Genomic DNA, 16,168 nt, shown 5'->3' with positions numbered 1-16,168 from the left:
TATTATTATATTATTTTGGATGAGGAGCAGCAGCTTGTTGAGTGAAGGCACATAAAGAGTATGCTCTTTCCTGAATCAAGAAACTTGGGGAATTGGCAGTGGTTTTGGAAAATGCTCTCCATAACTCCTAAACCCCTGATTTTTCATCTTATAAACAAAGTACCAAGAAAAAATGCTATCCAACTTAAAGAATGTGGTATAGAAATAGTTTTGTAATATACAATCATATAAAATTAAACATTCACTGAGAAATTGTCCAGTAGGCTAATGTTACTACTGGCCTGTACTTTAGCTACTATCTATATATATCCTTCTGTGCTTTTCAACTGTCCTTTATCTAGCAAGAAACTATTCATCTCCTACTGTTGTTTCTTCTATGAGTCATTATCTATTCAAAACAGAGCAACAAGTTTATTAACACCTACTAATGAGGGCATAACAGCATCAACCTGGTCTGGAGTGCCCTTCCCTGGGCTTGTGTTGATGGCTATCTCTCCACCAGTGGACTTGCTTGACTTGTGTTTACGCAAACGGAACTTTCTTCTGGACTTGGTTGATGGAGTTGCAGGCTCACCATGCTGATGATAAAAATAACCAAGGCCAATATTATTATACACTTACACATATTTTTAAGAATATAAAATATTATACTTTATCATGACTTCTTTGTATTCAAAATCTAGTTTTTCCAGTGCTTTAATAGAGCATTATCCTTTTTGTTTTCAAATAGCATTCTTAATTGAACATTAATATTACATGATTGTTTATATACCTTTTAGCAGTATTTTATGGTATGGTATTGCAAGACTGACATTATCTATTTCAAAACACTTGCACGTGAGGAAGCATATTATCAAAAACAATGAAAAGAAACAAAATAAAGATAGGAGTCCTTTAGCTTCAGATAATTAAATTTTTTAATGAGAAAAACTTCCATTATTTGAATCTTGTATTTAGAGTTTTCATGCAGTAACAATTGATAATATTGTCTGGAGTAAAATGCAGGGTTAGAAAGCACACAACCTGCCAGACAAATCAAAAGTTGCTGGATTATTGATGAGAATATTATTTCAACTAATTCTTTATCTGAAAGTGAGTGAAAAATATATTAAAAACAATAAATTTCAATAAACAAATACATAAATATAGTAAAACATATTAGATATATCCTAGTAAAAAATATGGAGTGAATAGCTTGTTCATTTTGATCTGTGGACTTTCTTTTACTCCTGTGGGAATGCAACTCAGAACAATTGCAAACTTTGGGGGTCATAAAGGTAATTTATTTCTTTTATTGTTATTTTTAAATAAATCAAAGAATTTCTGGGGTGAAATCATATTTTTCTCAGTAAATAATCAAATCCATGTAAAAAAGAGGAAGCCAATTTCTAAATTGGTCATAAATAACAAAGATGAACTTCAAAAATATTAGTGCTAAATGAGCATTCCATTTATATGCAAATACTGCATTACATTTAAGAAAATCCTAGCATCTAAGTTGCATACAAGTTTAAATCTTTGCCCTGCGGTCTTTTATATCTAGAGTACTTGTCAAGACATCTTCTCACTGTAAGTAGGCTATTCATAGTATCAGTCACTCAAAGGCAAGGGAATCAGGAGCTATTATCTTCACACCTTGTGTGTGTGTGTGTGTGTGTGTGTGTGTGTGTGTGTGTGTGTGTGTGTGTGTGTGTGTGTGTGTGTGTGTGTGTGTGTGTGTGTTAGTATGTGTGGCTGTGTGTGTGCATGTGAGTGTGTGCATGTGTCTATGTGCGTGTGCATGTGAGTGCATGCCTGTGTGTGCATGCATGTCCCTGTGTGTGCATGTCCCTTTGTGTGTGTGTGTGCATTTCCCTGTGTGTGTGTGCATGCATGTCCCTGTGTATGTGTGTCAGGGTTCGACTTGTAGAAAAGACGAAGGAATCAGAGTGGTTAAAGTCAACGGAAAAACACCAGAGGAAACATACAGAAAGGTTTACTAATAAAGGCACTAAATTACACTACACTACATACACATAACCAGATATGTACAATCAGGAGCGTGGGGGGGAGAGAGGATCCAGCGGAGCAGGCGAGGTCACATGGCGGAAGGGAGCACACAAGTCAAATGTCACAGGACAACTGCTGAATTTTTGATGTGTAGGCCCGATACCCTCGTTCCCCATGAGGCGTACGAGCCAATCGGGAAGGACCTAATCCCGCATCACAGAGTGAGGTAAACATTGGCGAAGGTCCAGAGTAATCGCAAGACAGGCGGCCTGATCCAGGCCCGGTCAGGTCAATCGGCTGGTCTCCCTCAGGAGGCTAGGGTCAAGCAGTTATGCTGCCGTTGGTACTCACACTGGTCCGTGAGCACCGCTGCAACGGCTAATTGGCAGCGTATATCCACTCATTACCCCTGTTGCTGTTAGACACTGGCTCTAACACTCAGCTTCCCCCTGTTGGACTCCTTGGTGGGTGGGGGCGTGAGTGGATGAAGCACTGTCCAATTACATGGAAAATCAAACAAAAAACACCCCACAGACAGATCCTAATGTTCACAACCCGTGCAAGGCCCAGACCACAGCAGCCACCATGAAGCCATAAAAGTGCCTCCGGGTGGCAAAAGAAAACCCCAGCACAGGATGACACTGTCATGCCTGCTGCCAAGATGGTGGACAAGACAGAAAAACCATGTAGAATATGTCTGTCCACCAGATTGTCCAACAGATGGACTCTTGTGCTGGCCCCTCCAGGCCAGCACCCCGGCCAGGAAGGTCTCTGAGCACCCCTCAGACGACCCCACTGACCGAATCGGGAGCACCAGCTGAACCAGCCGAAACAGCTGGTGCCCCCACGAGCAAGCCCCAAAGCCGAAAGGGCGGACCGAAACGGCCGAGGCCGGAGACCGACTCTGAGGGAGAGTCTGGACCCCCAAGGCGTTTCCCGCAGTTCAAGGTACCTGTTAAACCCGAAGGCTTCGACAATGCCTATCAAATGGTAAGGGCATTGGAGAGCCAACGCAAAATCCCGTTGTCAATATGGGTTGCGTGAGATCAGGGCATGATAATCATGCCCAAAGATCAAGCCACCCTTTGTTTCCTGCAGGAAACAAAGGAGCTAAAAGATGGGAGGAAAGTGAGCCTCTCGCCACTGAATCCCGAGGAAAAGAGGGTCAAGATGGTGCTACTTGGCTTCTCAGTCTCGTATGATGTGGAGGTGATCGCATCACACCCACAGGTCGTGGAGGCTTCCCGATTGTCGAAGGGGAAGACTCCAACCAGGCAAGTCCTGGTGACCATGAAAGGTACCCAACCTCTACTCTTGATCTGGGTAACTGGGGTACCTACAACCTATGTACATATGTGCCTGATCCACTGCGGTGTTTCAAGTGCCAGAAGTATGGACACCACCAGGCTAACTGCACAGCCAAGCCAAAATGTGGTGTCTGTAGCAAGGCACACAACACCGAGGTGTGCATTAAGGCATACAAAGAGGAAAAGGACACAACAGCCAAATGTCCTAACTGTGCCAAGAGGCATCACGCCTGGAGCCTGGCTTGCTCTGTCAGGAAAGAGGCGGCCCTCAAGCGGCAAGAGGTTGCTAAGACTTTGTTCCTGCCCCCCCAGGCACCTATGTCTGGGGGAAGAACAAAAGCGAAAAGGCCTGCCGACCTCCTAAGAGGAAGGAAGCTGCCCCCCAGCCGAAACCGGAGATCTCCGACAAACAGGAGTTCCCCAAAATAAAACAAGTGCAGAAGAACCACAGGAAGAAAGGTTCCTCCCCAGAAGCAGAAGACATGCTCTTCGATGAGGGGGACATGTCGATCCTGCTGACTGCTGTAGTCACAGCAGTGGCAACATCCTTGGCAAAGACGAAGGAAGAGGCGGATAAGGCAGTCGAGGTCGCCATGACGGCATTGACCAAGACTGTCGCAACCATAAAGGGAAGGAAGATGGAAAGGGCCAAAACAGCCCCATCCTCTCCCTCACCCCAGGTAGAGACTCCCCTCCCCACTCCAACACAGACCATGCCCGCACAGGCAGAGCCTAGCCAGGCTGATTCAGTGCCAGAAACTGAATCAGAACAAGCTGACCCTGCCCAGGCAAGGCCAGTGAACAACAATGCACAAAAACAGCCTGGCTAGAGAAAAGCCCAAACACTTAAAGTCAGAGCTACCAAAGGCTCTCCACCCCCCAGTGGACCCAGGGATAGCTGACAGCGCAGGAGACCCCTCAAACACTCACAATGGAGTTGTCAGACTCCGAAGACTGTCAATCCGAATACGACGATGTCTCTGATGTAACTATCAACTAGTAACATCATGGCACACAATCTAAGTATTCTGCAGTGGCACATCTATGGCTTCTGCACAAGGAGTGCCATCCTCCACGCAATAGTGCGATCAAGGAGCATTGACATTGTCAAGCTCCAGGAGACATTAACAGTGGAACCTTTTCGCTTCTCCGGGTAACATGTCTTTATGCTGCCACGTGCTGATGGCAAAAGTGGCCTGATCACCCTTGTCAAAGCAACAATTCCCTGCTCCGCAATAGCCGATGCACCGATAACTCAGACGTTATCTTTTCTCTGAGGGAACTAAGAAATGCATATAAAGCCAGTTGTAACACAGCCCCGGGCTCTGACAGGATCTCGTACCCCATCATTTCCCACCTGGGACTAGTAAGTGAGCTGCAAGCAACTCATCAACAAGTCCTGGGAAACTTCCACTCTACCCCAGAGTTGGAAGAGGGCTACCATAGTTCCCATCCTTAAACCAAAGGAACCGGGGAAGTACCGCCCCATCTCTCTCCTCAGCTGTCTGGCCAAGACTGCCGCGAGGATGGTACTGAACTGGCTCCGATGGAAAATGGGACCCCCACATGAACATCTCCACGGGTTCGCCAGGGGCATGAGCACAGCACACAGCATAGCCACGCTCTTGAGCACAATAAGCACGGGCACATCTGTGGCAGTATTCCTTGACCTGGAGAAGGCTTTTGAATTGGCAAGTCCTCTTGCCATTCAGGAAAGCCTGATCCAAAAAGGAATCAGAGGTAAGCTCTTGGCTTGGATAGGTGACTACTTTACGAATAGAACAGCCAGTCAAATTCCAAGGTCACCTATCACAGCACATGCCACTAGAGAATGGAACGCCACAGGGTGGGGTTTTCAGTCCAGCCCTCTTTAACACATTAATGTCCTGTATCCTCAACATAAACCTCCCCGTGGGGTGCAAGACTGGGTGGCCAAGCCAGCCCAAGTCAGTGCTGGTCCCAAGCCCGGGTAAAATAGAGAAAATGATTACCTAAAAGGTAACACGGGTACTCTCCGTGGAAAAGAACTGGGGACCCTACCACGTACTCACTCCAAGAGCATCACAACAGGAAAACTACAATTAAGTATCATGCTGTGACCACGGCCGCTCAAACATGAGGCATGGTGGAGGATGGTGGAGAGGTCCACGGCTGCTCAAACATGAGCATACCGTTATTGATGATGATGGGGTGCAAGATCATCTATGCATACGATCTTGCTATCATCTCCACTGGACCGTACTGCCTAAACAAAGCCCAGCGTTGACTGGACCTCGTATCCGAGGAGTGTTGCAGGACAGGACTAAAGATCTCTGCAGCCAAATCCAAAGCCATGGCTCTGAGACAGAGAGTTCAATATGAAAATCCAGGGAATGGACTTGGAGTGGGTTTAGGACTACCTCTACCTTCAGAAGGAGGTCCAGTACCTGGTTGACCGAACAAAATCAAGACTGTCTGTCATGAGAGCAATGAGTGGAAGACGCATAGGGGCCAGACACAGAGTACTTGGGTGCCCCAAGGTGGGCAAGGGTCCTCAACCTCCTAGTGGAGGCAAACCTTCTCCCCTTGGCCTCACGAATTGATCTAATGGCAGCACAATTCTTATCAAAGGTCATCCAGGCTCCCAGGAACACAAGCCTAAGACATAAAATAGTCAGACGCCTAGAACAAGATAACGAGCTGTTTGCAAACAACTGGCTGTCTCACACAGCCAGGGTGCTAATACGCCATCAGCTCAAAGAACCGCTACTGGCCAAGGGCATGGACTCTCCCCACCCTGACTTTGTCGAAGCTCCGCCGTAGGCACAAACCTCGATAGAGTTCTCGGTCATGAGACTGGCAAGCAAAAAGAATGAATATTATACGCCTAGCCTAAAGGCGGAAACCCAGAGGGTCATTGCAACCATCACCCCTCCTGGCAGCAAAACATATTACACGGATGGATCGGTCGATCCCTTGACCCACACTGCAGGCGCCGACTTCGCAGCAAGGGATGCCACAAAATCCATGAGGGTAACAGACAACGCCTCCTCACAACAGGCAGAGGCAGTTGCTATCATGGGAACACTGTGTGTGCATGCGTATGCCTGTGTGTATGTGCATGTGTATATGTGTGTGCATGTGTATATGTGTGTGCATGTGTGTATGTGTGTGCAAGTATGTATGTGTGTGTGCATGTGTGTGTGTATGTGTGTGTACATGTGTGTGTAAGTGTATGTGTGTATGTGCATGTGTCTGTGAGTGCATGTGTGTATGTGCATGTGTATGTGTGCATGCATGTTTGTAAGTGCATGCATGTGTGTGTTGATACCTCTGTGTGTGTATGCCTGTGTATTTGTGTGTGTGCATGTGAGTGCATGCATGTGTGTGTGCATACATGTCCCTGTGTATGTACATGCCTGTGTATTTGTGTAGGTGTGTACGTGTATGGGTGTGTATGCCTGTGTGTGTGTGCATGTGTTGGTGTGTGTGTGTGTGTGTGTGTGTGCATGTGTCCCTGTGTGACTGTGTGTGCATGCATGTCCTTGTGTGAGCAATGTGCCTGAGTGTGTCCCTGTGGACGTGTGCATGACTCTATGTGTGCATGCATGTCCCTCTGTGCATGTGTGTATGCATGTCCCTGTGAACGTGTGTGTGACCCTGTGTGTGCATGCATGTCAATGTGTGCATGCCTGTGTGTGTATACACCTGTGTATGCACACATGAATATGCCTTCGGCATATTCATGTGTTTTCTTCTTCTATTCCTGTGTGCATGTGTGTGTGCCTGTGTGTGTGTGCATGTCCCTGTGTGTGTGTGTGCCTGAGTGTGTGTATGAGTGCCTGAGTGTGTGTATGTGTACCTGAGTGTGTGTATGTGTTCCTGAGTGTGAGTGTATGCCTGAGTGTGTTCCTGATTGTGTGTGTGCGCCTGTGTGTGTGCCTGTGCGTGTGTGTTTGTGCCTGTGCGTACGTGTGTGTATGCATGTCCCTGTGCACGTGTGTAACCCTGTGTGCATGCATGTCCCTATGTGTACACCTGTCTATGCATGTGTACATTCCTGTGTGTTCCTGAGTGTATGTGTGTGCATGCGTGTATGCTTGTGCATGTGTACACCTGTGTATGCATATATACACACCTGTGTGTGTGTGCCCGAGTGTGTGGCATGTGTGCCTGAGTGTGTGTGTATGCGTGTGTGTGTGCCTGTGTGTGTGTATGCCTGTATTTGTGTGCTGAGTGTATGTATGCCTGAGTGTGTGCGTGTGTGCATGCATGTCCCTGTGTGTGTGCATGTGTGTAAACCTGTGTATGCATGTGTACATGCCTGTGTGTGTGTGTATGCCTGAGTCTGTGTATGTGCCTGTGTTTGTGTGTGTACGTGTGTGCGTGTGTGTACGTGAGTGCCTGTGTGTGTTTGTGCTTGTGCATGTGTATGTGTGTGTGTGCCTGTGTTTGTGTGTATGTGTGTGTGTACATGTGTGTATGCATATCCCTGTGCACATGTGTGACCTTGTGTGTGTGTGCATGTGTGTATGCCTGTGTGTGTACACCTATACATGCATGTCCCTGTGCGCGTGTGTGACCCTGTGTGTGTGCGTGTCCCTGTGTGTGTGTACACCTGTGTATGCATGTGTACATGCCTGTGTGTGTGTGTGCATGTGTGCCTGCGTGTGTGTGTCACTGAGTGTGTATGTATGCATGTGTGTGCCCTTGTGTGTGAGTACCTGTGTGTGTGTGCCTGAGTGTGTGTGTATACCTGAGTGTGTATTTCTGAGTGTATGTCCCTGTGTGTTCTTGAGTGTGTTCCTGTGTGCCTGTGTGTGCACCTGTGCCTGTGTGTTCCTGTGTGTGTGTGCCTGAGTGTGTGTGTGTGCCTGTGCATGTATGTGCCCATGCATGTGTGTTCCTGTGCATGTATGTGTGTGTGCCTGTGTGTGTGTGTGTGTGTATGCATGTCCCTGTGCGCGTGTGTGTGACCTTGTGTGCGTGCATGTCCCTGTGTGTGTGTGCATGTGTACATGCCTGTGTGTGTGTGCCTGCGTTTGTGTGTGTTCCTTTGTGTGTGTGTACCTCTGTGTGTCTCTGTATGTGTGTGTGCATGTGTGTATGGTTGTGTGTACACCTGTGTATGCATGTGTACATGCCTGTGTGTGTGTATGTGTGTGTGCCTGAGTGTGTGTACGTGTGTGTGCCTGAGTGTGTGTACGTGTGTGTGCCTGCGTTTGTGTGTGTTCCTTTGTGTGTGTGTTCCTTTGTGTGTGTGTACCTCTGTGTGTCTCTGTGTGTGCATGTGTGTATGGTTGTGTGTACACCTGTGTATGCATGTGTACATGCCTGTGTGTGTGTGCTTGAGTGTGTGTGTGCGCCATTGTGTGTGTGTGCATGTGTGTGTGACTGTGTGTGTGTGCCCTTGTGTGTGAGTACCTGTGTGTGTGTTCCTGAGTGTGTGTATGTGTTCCTGTGCATGTGTGTTCCTGTGTGTGTGCCAGTGTGTGTGTGTGCATGCCTATTTGTGTGTGTGTGCCTGTGGGTGTGTGCCTGTGGGTATGTGTGCCAGTAGGTGTGTGTGCCTGTGGGTGTGTGTGGTTGTCTGTTTTGTGTGTGTGTGTATGCATGTCCCTGTGCATGTGTGTGTGACCCTGTGTGTATGTGTGCGTGCATGTCCCTGTGTGTGTGCATGTGTGTATGCATGTGTGTGTTTACAGCTGTGTATGCATGTGTACATGCCTATGTGTGTGCGTGTGCGCCTGAGTGTGTGTGCGTGTGCCTGGTGTGTATGTGTGTGCCTGAGTGTGTGTGTGTGCCTGAGTGTGTGTGTGTGTGTGTGTGTGTGTGTGTGTGCGTGTGTGCCTGTGTATGTGCCTGTGTGTGTGTTTGTGCCTGTATATGTGTGTGTGCATGTGTGTGGGTGTGCGTGTGTGCATGCATGTCCCTGTCTGTGTATGTTTAAACTTGTGTATGCATGTGTACATGCCTGTGTATGCATGTGTGCATGCCTATGTGTGTGTGTGTGCATGTGTGTGTGCATACATGCATGTGCTTGTTTGTGTGCACTTATATACTAGTATTCCATACTCACACTCATGTCATCTTGGTGTTCAATATTATCAAGGAGTCTGACTAGCTGCTGCACATGGTGTTGTGTGGTAGTCATATCCTTTGTTAACTGATCCAATCCAGAGCTGTCTACTAGCCATGATCGAAGGGTTCCTGCCCCTGGAAAAGACAAGAGCTATTATAATTAGACAAATTTTACTGTACAAAACACTGATGCTGTTTTGGCTAAAGAGGTACACTGTGAAATTGTCAAATTATGCTTCTTTTACATATGCTTTCTATTGCAGATAATGACAGCTTTGTTGCTCTCCTGTTTTGAGAATATGCCACAGGGTATTAACAAATCCACTCAACTCATGCTGAAGCACATATCTAAACTTTAATGCAGACAGGCAACATCAACTTTTATTTCTATCAAATAATACAAACATACATGCTCTAGAATCACGTTGTAGATGATGAGGCATTATAAATAAATACTTCAAACAGCTAGATATCCAAGCAGAAAATGCATAATTTTTTTCTTAATAAATAGGATTTTCTTGGCTTTGAATATCAAAATAACCTAACAGAATCTTTAGTGAAATAGGCTTGATTCACAAAGTTGACAAAAAGATAACATGTAATATTGAAGTGACAAAAACAATCATAAAGTTTATAAAAGGCAGCAGTTAAGAAAAAGTGGTTTCATCTGAATGTTCATTGAAATGATTTCATTTGAACAGTGTCCTTTCAGTTTATTTACCTATATAGTTTTTATTAATATCCCTCCTAGATTATTCATGCACAAAATTTAGAAACACAAAAAATATGATACCATGAACTCATCTGAATGTTATCCATAAGGTGGATATGGAATATGTTGACTTTATCCTGTAGTTTTAATTATTGTGTTAATTATTATGATTGTGGCTATCCATATATTCATCACAATTGTGCAAGATCTTTTTTCATGGGATTTTTTTCATTGATTTTATCAATAAAATCTATGTATTTACATGATGGCCCTGGCATGAGCTACTAATAGGGTTGTTGCTTAAACTTACACCAAGTAACCAAGTAAGGAGTTCTTCTCCCTTAGCCAATCATACAGCTGTGTTTTTGCAATTATTAGCATCAGACACCTTTCTGCATATAGTAAAGCCTTGCATTTTGAGAGTAATTGGTACCTTAAAAAAAAAACTAAAACTAAAACTAAATGCAAAATTGTTAAATGTGAATAAATGGCATAATGACAAAAATCTCATTGGTACTGGGGAGAACAGGTTATTTGATTAAAGGCTCATTTTTTCAGTGTATTATTTAAATACAATGGCATGACCTAAAAGTGAACAAATAAATTATTATACTTAACCAACATCCTTTATTTTGGATAATGAAAAGGGGATTATTTTACATGTGCACACACAGATATATTGTGTGTGTGTGTCCATCTCCTGAGCAATATGCAATTATTGTTCCTTCTTAACAGTGTCCAAGCCCTATGTACCAAGTCCAGGGTCTCCATTTGATCAAACATTTTACACTTGAATGTACTCTACAATGCTATTGGGTATGTCAAGTTGTACAATCCCCTTCCCTCATTCTGTCCAGGTAAAATAATCTAAAGTGGACACTGAGCAGATGGAGTGGGGAGAGGGGGGGTGGGGTTAAAGTGAACCCTTAGGATAGCCATGACCAGTCTATGGTTTGTACCACAAAACTTGGCAGTCCAGTAAACCCTGCAATTCCAGAAGATTCTCCAGCAAGTGCTAACATAAGTGTGGTCTACCATGTCCAGTCATGGGAATTGGAGCACTGGTAATAGCTGCCAGATATCCTCAATCAAAAATACACCTTTTTTAGGGACCATTTTATACCAATGCTAAAAAGGGAAATTGAAAAATCAGAGATCTACAGGTTCAAGGTATTGGATAGTACTTTCAAACAAAATAAACAATATTCATATCAGACAATCTGTGAGACTGCCCATAGGCATACCAAAATTATTGATTTCATAGAATAGCTATAGCTCAAAATATTTATATATATTTACTGCATAATGCAAAAGAAACTGTTGTGTTATTGCAACAGGGTATCTTTTTATCAGTGTTTAACCCTTCCCAACATTGCCCTAGACAAAAGAAGGCAGTGGCCTGCAGGGCCTCTCATCCATCTATGGTTTTCCCCTTTGCAGTGCCTACAGGCCAGTTACTAGGTTGGCAGTGATCAAGATACAAGTGAGGCAGACGACCCTGCCCCTTATTGAATCTTGTTGGTAGCCCTCCCAACAGGAACCACAGCCTGCTGCATTTTTTGAGAGGGAGGGTTGGTAACCCTTACTAATGGAATTATCTTGGGGAGGCTGGCTGGCAAAACCTTCCTCATTACAGCTACCCATTAACCCCAGAGGACTGGGGGACAAGAGTTAGCATGCAGAGTTAGTATGCAGAGAGATAATGAGAGAGAGAAATTCAAGGACAATCTATATGTTAACCATCATGATAATATTAATAAAATCTATACTTTTAATTTATATTAATAACATGCAGTATTTCCTTGCAGAATCCAAAATCCATAAGCATTGATTCATATATCTGCCACTTGAATTAATGCACTCATGGCATGCATGTATGGCTAGAGGTATAATTTGTGACCTTTCTAAACAGCTTTTTTGCAAGACACCAATTTGTGTGAGGGGGAAGGAGTGAGAGTGAGAGTGAGAGTGAGAGAGAGAGAGAGAGAGAGAGAGAGAGAGAGAGAGAGAGAGAGAGAGAGAGAGAGAGAGAGAGAGAGAGAGAGAGAGAGAGAGAGAGGAGGGAAAGAGAGAGAGAGAGAAAACCATTCCATCCTCATATACCTTGACTTATGGAGTTGATAATTAACATACATACGGTAAAAAGGACTGTTGTACTGTGGCACGACAGTATGCACACAACTACTGTGGGTGCATAACAAAATTAAAAGCAAGCTGAATACCCACCCGCAGCAGCCCCAGTCAATGTGGTGCCAGTGTTGGACTTGCCTTCACGACCCATTGTTCCAGGATGCGAGCCAGGTAAGGAACCAGACAGGGATGTTCGTCCACCAGGCACTAAAGGATCTAATACAAGAAAAAATGTAAAAATTATATTCTCATTAATGTAATATGGTAAAACAAATTATCTAATAAATAAGAAAAAATAATCATACATATGCATTATATTGGTCTATTTCAACAGAGTAACTATAATGCTTAATTATTTGCTGTTTTATATATAAAAAAGACAAAACTAACAAATTACATTAATAATGCATCTCTTAATTTGACCATAATAAAGTCTGAAATGCAAATGAACATCTCAGTTAGTGGTATGCAAACACATGGCAAATTTAACTCATAAATTCACTCTTAAAATAATTATAATAATAATTACAAATGACAATCTGTTTATCAAACAAAAGATCCATCCTTATAGGGTGAGGAGACTGTCTCAAATAACAAATGGAGCCAATTATGAACATGAACATTAACCCTTTCCCAATGGGTAGTATTCATAGTGGCCCGGGCCCCGTTGCCAGGGGCTTATATCGTCACCCTAGCATGCGCAACCGCTCATGCCAAATACCAGCATCCCTTGCGGTATATTCAGTTATCATTATTTTCTAAAATTTTTGTTTGCCATATTTCTAAGGCTGTTTGTGCATCAGGATGTGAAATTACAGGGAGGGAGGGAAGACAGAAAGAACAGAAAAAAAAGGGGGGGGGGGATATTTTTTCACACATTTGTAAATACAGACAGGTGTATGGCAATAACAGAAATCATTGAATTTTAGAAGTGTTTATCATGAACATCAGTTGCTTAATTATATCACACAGTGGCTTTAGTGCCTTGTTTTTTACATTTTTAGACATAATTTTAATATTACTAACAGAAGTAATATGTAACAGTGTTATTGTCAAAACTATGGTAGATATCAACAGTTTGTTGATACTGTTATTATTAGTACATAGGCCCTATTTGCCTATTTACTATAGTTATCATGGTTGTCATTATTGTTAACCCTTCCTAAATGCCGCCTGAGTCTAAACCCTCCAAGAGATTTGTGAAGTCATACCCGTCGCCCGGCCTGGTGGATGCCAGAATATGTGATTGATAGTTAATATTGTGCCATATTGCATCACTTGAGCAGGGCAATTGTGATTGGTAATGTGACATCAAATTTACTACAGGGGCTCCTCATTCTTTGTCATTCATGAGGACCAGAAAAATATGATATATAATGATTTGATGAATAGTGATACAGAATATCCCATAAGAATACATTATAAAAGGGTGCAATGTGGACTGCACCATGATATCCCTTGGTTTACTCAAGCATATAGTCTATATGTATATTCTTAAAATAATCCTAAAAAGAGTAACATTTTAAATAAAAATGAAAAGAGAATTGAAAAATATTGGATGTTCTGAAATATGGTGCAATTATTACACACACCACATGAGTTTGGGGGTGGCTGCAGGCATATGGCAAAACTAGTGTCAGGCTATACACTACCATTGCCTGCCCTGCATTCCCTTGGGCACTTTGTAGCACTATGAAGCACACAATTTCAATGGAACAGCCTGTAGCTCAACACTGTACTTTTTGTGTGGCACACAAACACTATGATCCCGTGAGGTGGTTCACCTAGCAGATGATGCGTGCACTGTTTACAAACACATAATGTAGAATACCAAGGAATATTTTTCGGTATGGATTCTGCCACATGAACTTTTAAGATCAACTGAAACCTAGTTGGTACTTCTTGACTGGTATTTGACTACATATTCAGCTAAGCAATGGATGTTAAATGTGAAGAAACATGAGAGCATGATTCCTGGCTTATAAGCCTAGCTGCTGAACTATTAATGGAAAATATGATAAGATGACTGTTATAAATATTAGCATAAATAAAAGCCACAGTAAATGTGTTTAAATACAAACTTTAAAACACAAAAAGCTTGTATGGGCCAATGTTTACAACCGAGTGTCACTGTAAGGTTACAGACTGTTCCATTCAAATGTATTCTTTGTAGCACACAAAAGCATTCCATGTTTTTTTTTCTACGGAATGCAAGGCTGGTATATATGAGAGGATCAGTCTTGTATGTTAGCTATCTCATCTTCATTTCAAACCAAGTGTGATTGGGGTGACTGGCAGAAGATTGTCATGCATTCAATATCCAATGTTATGTTATTTAAGGGGATTGGTCCTGGGGGTGGGATCACCACTTATCAGAAAAAAAAGAAAAAAAAGAAAAAGAAAAAAAAAAAAAAAAGAAAAAGAAAAAGAAAAAAAATCTTATGCACTTGAGCACTGTATCTCAAAGTTTCACAGTAATATTCTTAAAAATAAGAAAACTACAAATAATTTTGTTACAACTGCTTTATCTGATACCTATAGACTAACTGTACATATGAACTTTGAATTTTTGTACATGTATACATATTCTGGAAATCAAGTTTTTAGTAAACGTAACTTAAATTTCATGTAGGAGCTTCTTATATTTTTTGCTCATTAATTTTTTATGTATTTGTGGAAATATGTATATAAAATTTTGAAACCCTTCCAATGAAAAACTGAAACGTGGCTAATGTTCCATCCACAAAATGTTAGTGCTAAAAGAGTGAAATGAATAACCAGGCAACGAATAATCTACTACCATTGGCTGTGGGGAACAAGCCATCAACAAATAACTTTTGTTCAATGGTGTGAATGCTGGGCAAGCCAATGTGTGTTAAAGTAAGATTTTGCTCATAATTTTTAAGCCTTTAGCTCATTTACCATTAGATTCACAAAATAATAAGCTACCCAACAAGTTACCTGGCAACAAAATTTTCCAGCTACCACATGCACAGATACATACGTACATATGCACAATCATTATAAAATATATTACTTATATCTTTTCTTCACTACATTCTGTTTTCATCAGAACACGTGTTTTTTAATCCCAAGTTCACTCAACTATTTCACTAATACTAAGTTTACTATGTAGTTCAATGAATTACTATTTCCTATTCCTAGTCATCACCTATATCATATACAATAGCCAAAGAAATATGAGAATGAACAAAATTCTTCATGAAAATGAAAAAGTTATTATAATAATATTTGAAAATCCAAACTATACCTGTTGGTGAGTCATCTGATGGTGATGTTGGTGAAGTCAGCTTTACTTGATCTTTACTATAAAGAATCTGGTGCTGTTTGTGGAGACGGTGTTGTTTCAATTGCTCTACCCACTGCAGGTATACTTCACGTGACTTACACTAGAAAATTAAAAATATGGAAGTATAAAAAAATGGCAGCAAAGAAAAATTTAATTTTCAAGAAATAATTCTTGAAATACAAAAAATACAAATATTACCTGAGGATTTTAGAAAACAGTCAAATTTATGTTTTAAGTGAGAAAGGATTTGTACTTTGCAAACACAATTTTTTTCCTAAGACTCTTGGTCTAAAAATACCCATAAACTTACATTTTTTTACGGCATACAGAAATTGTTCCTCTATAATTTTGATTATCCAAATATGTATAATTAACTCTGTACATAAAATCAAACTGTTCAGCATTTTCTGATGAAAATGACATTCAATAGCCTCATCCAATTTTAACCATTACCTGAACATATTTGAACTTCATATTGTTCTTTAAAGCTTTTCTTTACAATTTAGCCTCAACATACAACTAAAATTATAAAAAATTATTTTATAATGATTACTCAACATCTAATTGTCATTAAGAGAGTGGAAATGTGAGATGCATGTACAAGTGGGAAGTGGCTGAAAGAACAAAGGGATTTACACCTCCTACAGATTAGGTCAACAG

At 42.1% G+C, this 16,168-nt stretch overlaps 1 protein-coding gene across 1 annotated transcript in view; it reads right to left on the bottom strand.

The window, feature by feature from the left end:
• LOC119573153 (oxysterol-binding protein-related protein 6-like) overlaps positions 1-16,168 on the bottom strand; it is a gene marked incomplete at its 5' end in the record, with an annotated part of 21,512 nt that continues 5,344 nt past the window's right edge. Inside the window, 4 exon segments of the mRNA XM_037920211.1 lie at positions 1-578; positions 9,355-9,491; positions 12,295-12,414; positions 15,470-15,608. Coding sequence (XP_037776139.1) covers positions 393-578; positions 9,355-9,491; positions 12,295-12,414; positions 15,470-15,608 — 582 coding nt within the window.

This window comes from Penaeus monodon, chromosome 5 (assembly GCF_015228065.2).
Source record: "Penaeus monodon isolate SGIC_2016 chromosome 5, NSTDA_Pmon_1, whole genome shotgun sequence".
Lineage (NCBI taxonomy): Eukaryota > Metazoa > Arthropoda > Malacostraca > Decapoda > Penaeidae > Penaeus > Penaeus monodon.
The sequence above is the reverse complement of the archived record's forward strand: the minus strand, read 5'-3'. Positions and strand labels throughout refer to the sequence as shown.